Source organism: Ciona intestinalis, unplaced genomic scaffold (assembly GCF_000224145.3).
Source record: "Ciona intestinalis unplaced genomic scaffold, KH HT000552.1, whole genome shotgun sequence".
Lineage (NCBI taxonomy): Eukaryota > Metazoa > Chordata > Ascidiacea > Phlebobranchia > Cionidae > Ciona > Ciona intestinalis.
The window spans coordinates 1-4754 of record NW_004190873.1 but is presented as its reverse complement, the minus strand read 5'-3'; the positions used below and the strand labels follow the sequence as shown (position 1 = coordinate 4754).

Genomic DNA, 4754 nt, shown 5'->3' with positions numbered 1-4754 from the left:
CGGAAAAATATGATAAAATGTGTAGTATAGGGCGGGGGAAATAGGACAACTTTTTTATTATATTATCTCGCCCCAGTTGGTAGTAAACAAAATACATTTAAAGAGTTATAAAACCGTATCCTCGCGACTCCCATAGACTGTTGTTCATTGTTTAAAACACGGTCAGGATATTTGGATATTATGTGCTAAAAGTGTCCCATCTTACCCCACCCTTCTTATATATAAAAGACATACCGTATGTAATAAGTTAAATTGTATCTATGGGCACGCTAACCGCGTTGTATACTACAGTTCTTATGTCCCATGATTTAAAATCGATCCAGAATTAATGTTTTTATAAGTGGTTTGGTGCGATGGACCTGTTGCACTCTGAGACATCGGATCTTTGTTAAATAACAAGGCATAGGTATTCGGGAACAATGCCCCTTTACAACGAAACAATGGCCTTTAATTACGCGCAGTGTTGGTAGAAAAACTGTAGAACGACGTGCTTCGTGATAGAACAAGCCTACTGTCACTGGATCCCTTTTGTTTTACGTACCCCGTGTAAAAGACCGCTCGCATAATGACCTTAGAGAAATCTAGATAGGCCTCGCGCCACACAAGTGGGTTAAGTATTGCGCGTTGCCAAGGTTTAGCTGGTGTAACTCATTAGCTGAGAGTTACTTCAGTTTTTAACCCGATATTTATTCTTCTCAATTACAAAGGTAAACATTGAGCTCGTGTTGAATTGTTTTGCAAATATCGCAGCTGTGACGCAACAATGTTAGTGAATTAGTATAGGGTTCAAGAATAATACATTACACAGGATGATTGTTACGTCATATAAGGCAGTTGTTGTGAGATATTAAAGTGGGCAATATGATCAATCAATATTGCCTCTTTTAGAAATTAACAATAAATGTTATTTATAGAGTTCAGTATATAGGAATTAAAACACGGCGATGTACGACTTATTTACTTTCTGATTATACTGCAGTGTAAAAAGCATGGCGTTATTTATTAAAGGAAACTGCTGTTTAAGTGCATTATTAAAATAATAAAAATTAATATGGGTTTGTATATACGCCTGGTTTCTACATTTTACTATGATTTTTGCCACATCATAGCGTTTTCATATCTCGTTGTATTAGGTGGTTAGGTTAGAAACTGTAGTCAAATCTTCTTCTTAATATTTGACGTCACCGTTTCACCATATCTGACGTCATCACGTTGCCATGGCACCCAGTGTAGCGGGGAAATTCCCTTCCATATCTCACCCGTTGTCAAGATTGGGCAGCAGAGAACAACTTTCTATTAGCGGGTAAGATTATGTTGCATGAGAGTAGGGTCCCTTTTCGAGGGCCTGGGATTTAGACCAGAGTTGGCCCATTACCCCAACATTGTATATGCACATTCTGTTCTATATGGGTGAGGTTCTACAGTGAGGCATGCCACGGGACCTGGGATTTAGGCCAGAGTTGGCCCATTACCCCAACATTGTATATGCACATTCTGTTCTATATGGGTAATGTCCAATAGTGGGGCATGCCATGTGATCAGGGATTTAGGCCAGAGTTGGCTCACGGACAGTGTGACTAGTATTGTTCGGATAATACTTTTAGAACAGAACAGTGTTATAGAAGAGTGGGGAAAGATGGGACACCTTTTCATACTATTTTCTCATCCAATTTGGTAGTAAACAAAAAACATTCAAAGAATTATAAAAACGTATCTTCATGACTTCCATAGACGGTTGTTAATTGTTTAAAACACGATCAGAATACTTCGATATTATGTGGTAAATGTGTCCCATCTTCCCCCGCCCTCTATTTAACGACTATTGTTGCCTTACCACGCGGGAATAAATAATTTTAATTTGCTGCGTGTTTTATATGTTCCGCTTATTCTCTTCTTTTTGCGGCTCTGGATAACTGTGAATTCTTACCAGATACGAATAGATTATTTAAGTTAATTACACGGGCATAGTGGCAGATGAAAAACAGTTATTTTTTACCCGCGAAGTGGCGGTAGAGATCTATTTTCTACAGCAAAATTACGATTTCGCGCTAATTTTGAAAGATCTTTCCTAGAGTTCCAAAACTAATTTAAGTATACTAGAACGTTTTTGACGTAGGACGTCACGTGATGGAGCGCAGTCCGTTGATTGGTCATTCGCCTCACCGTCTCCGTCACCCGTGAGGAGCCGAAGTGTGGCGGGTTCGAATCTCAGCGAAAGGACTTCTGTGGACGGTGGAAGAAAACTTAAAACGGAAGAAGTTAGTAGTTATTATTAAGTTGACTATTTTTGGTTGTAATACGTTTCATTTTTGGCATGGGAGTGGCAACCATGGTCCATGGATAAGTCACTCAAGTTCCCACCCACGAGGATATAAATGACCAAACCAACCAAAAGTCATGTCTGCTTATCCACACACTGCAATAGCTTTAGCAACTCAACTGTGGGCATGGTAGTGGCAACCATGGATAAGTCACTCAAGTTCCCACCCACGAGGATATAAATGACCAAACCAACCAAAAGTCATGTCTGCTTATCCACACACTGCAATAGCTTCAGCAACTTGACTGCGGGCATGGGAGTGGCAACCGCTAAGTCTAAAACACTTAGAAAAAACTATTGAAATATCAAATGTCCTGTAATTTAAATGTTTTCAGAAACAAACAGATTTGTTAAAACACAATCCACCAATTGTAATTGTCTCTTTAAAGTGTTTGTAATTACATCAGCTTATAAATAGGAACAATACAGGTATCAGTTACAGAACAGTTTAACCATTATTACATAACAATAGACTTTGTTTGCTGATAAACTTGTACCAAGCTTGTAAGAAACAATAATGTAAATATTTTTTAAAATTGTAAATCTAAAATTTAAACTTAAAGCCTAAATGGGAAAATAAAATATTATTATTTTATGTGTTTGGTGTATTACCCAGTACCACACATGCTATAACTGGACAGGGCTCATGAGGTATTTAAATAAAAAAGTAACATACATAGTAACTCGTAAGCAGGCACGAGTTGTATAAAATGGAACACCCGTGTTGTAACGACTGTCTTCCCGCCAAGTGATAAAAAAGCTTCATTTATTTGTTCAAAAATATCAATTATAATACCTTAAAGGCCCAAAAGATAATTAAATAAAAATAATTTTTGTATCTTACTCCAAAATGAATAAATTACATTGATTTCTTTAGTTTATCAGTTTATTTAAAGAACTAATTCCTCCATTTAGATAATCGCGACACTTGAAGAAAAACTTCGTTCAAATAATTTTCATTCTGTCCGAAAATTGTTTCGATCTAACGACCCTAACGGTGAGGGAAAAGTAACGAAAGAAGCTTTTTGTCGGATACTGTGGCATTTATGTGGGTACTTGTCTACAAGGCAGATCAGCCATGTTCTAAAAAGGTTAGGATTGTGAAAGTAGAGTTATGTAATTCCTAATTGCAATAACTTAGTTGCTCCTATTTAACAAAAAAAAATTTATAAATAATAAAATGACTGTAAAAAGGAAAGTTACGTAATTGGGAAAAGAATGATTACAAACCGGCAACTCATAAGCGGGCACAAAGTGTATCAAACAGAACATCCATGTTATTTTGATTGTTGCCCCCCACTCCACGATAACTAAGTTATATTCATTTATTTACCAAAATATATGAAAAACATCAACTAAAATACCTGAAAAAATGATTTAAACAAAGATAGTTATTTTATTTTGCCCCACCAGGTTATCTTTGGATAAAAAAACCTCGATATCGTTCGAAGATCTTGTTGCTTGTTTTCGTCAATCGGTGTCACAGGGTGGAGCTACAGAGCAGGAGAAAAATGCCCAACTTTTCAAACCGCCATTTTCGGCCCCAGATCGACTTTATGAGGTGGGACCATTAATGTCTAGGTGGTGCAGTGTTTTCAACATACTTTGGGCAGTTTATCGATTTTTTTTCACGAAAAGTCTTGGCCATGTACTTTTCTAGAAGCTTGATAAATATTTCAATTTAAACTGACCAACCACAAATTTGTTTTTATTAAGTCTATTTATAAATAAAATTTTTATTTATAAAATATATAATTATTTTTATTATCAAGATTTGTATATTTTTTTTTCATAGAGATCCCATTCCACCCCCCAACCCTCAAATATCCGCTCGATGGCATCAGAGAGCTTGGCTAATGAAGCGGAACATTCTTGGAACGAGTTGAAAAAGTTAGCGAGCACTAGGTGAGAAAATTAGAAATATTATACTATTGGAAATGTTTTGTATTGTATCTATGTTGGGTTCTAATCCAGGCTAGGGTTTGAACACCAGGGATCCTAGGTTCAAATCCAGGCCAGGGTTTGAACACCAGGGATCTAGTGTTAGATTTAAAGACTAATTGATCATTTTTTATACCAAAGGAATCTGACTAAAATTTAAATTTAATTTTTTTTTTAGAAATTTGGATTTTCATGATTATTTTCCCCCCATGTGTTTTGGTGAAGGAGCTTACGTAATACCTGGTCAACTAAGGGAATGTTTGACTAAACTCAACATTCTGTCTTCTGATGCTATTTGTGCAAAAATATTTCGAAGGTTTGGAAATATATGCTTTATGGAGATTGGTTGCCAATATTGGTGTCACATTTGCCCGGCGCCGTGGCGTAGTGGTTAGCATGCCTGCCTCTAACCCAGAGGTAATGAGTTCAAGGCTCGTCGCTGCTACCGTTGTGGGCGTATGTGTCTTGGGCAAGAAACTTAACGACAATGCTC

The 4754-nt window shown here is 36.8% G+C and overlaps 1 protein-coding gene across 1 annotated transcript; it reads left to right on the top strand.

Annotated features, from left to right (window-relative positions):
- Nucleotides 1–1112: 1112 nt before the first annotated feature.
- LOC108950669 lies at nucleotides 1113–4671 on the top strand. Its single transcript, XM_018816711.2, has 6 exons — nucleotides 1113–1303; nucleotides 2117–2258; nucleotides 3236–3411; nucleotides 3734–3881; nucleotides 4116–4225; nucleotides 4440–4671. The coding sequence occupies exons 1-6, from the start codon at nucleotides 1218–1220 to the stop codon at nucleotides 4654–4656; spliced, it is 879 nt and encodes a 292-aa protein (XP_018672256.2). The 5' UTR covers nucleotides 1113–1217; the 3' UTR covers nucleotides 4657–4671.
- Nucleotides 4672–4754: the final 83 nt, after the last annotated feature.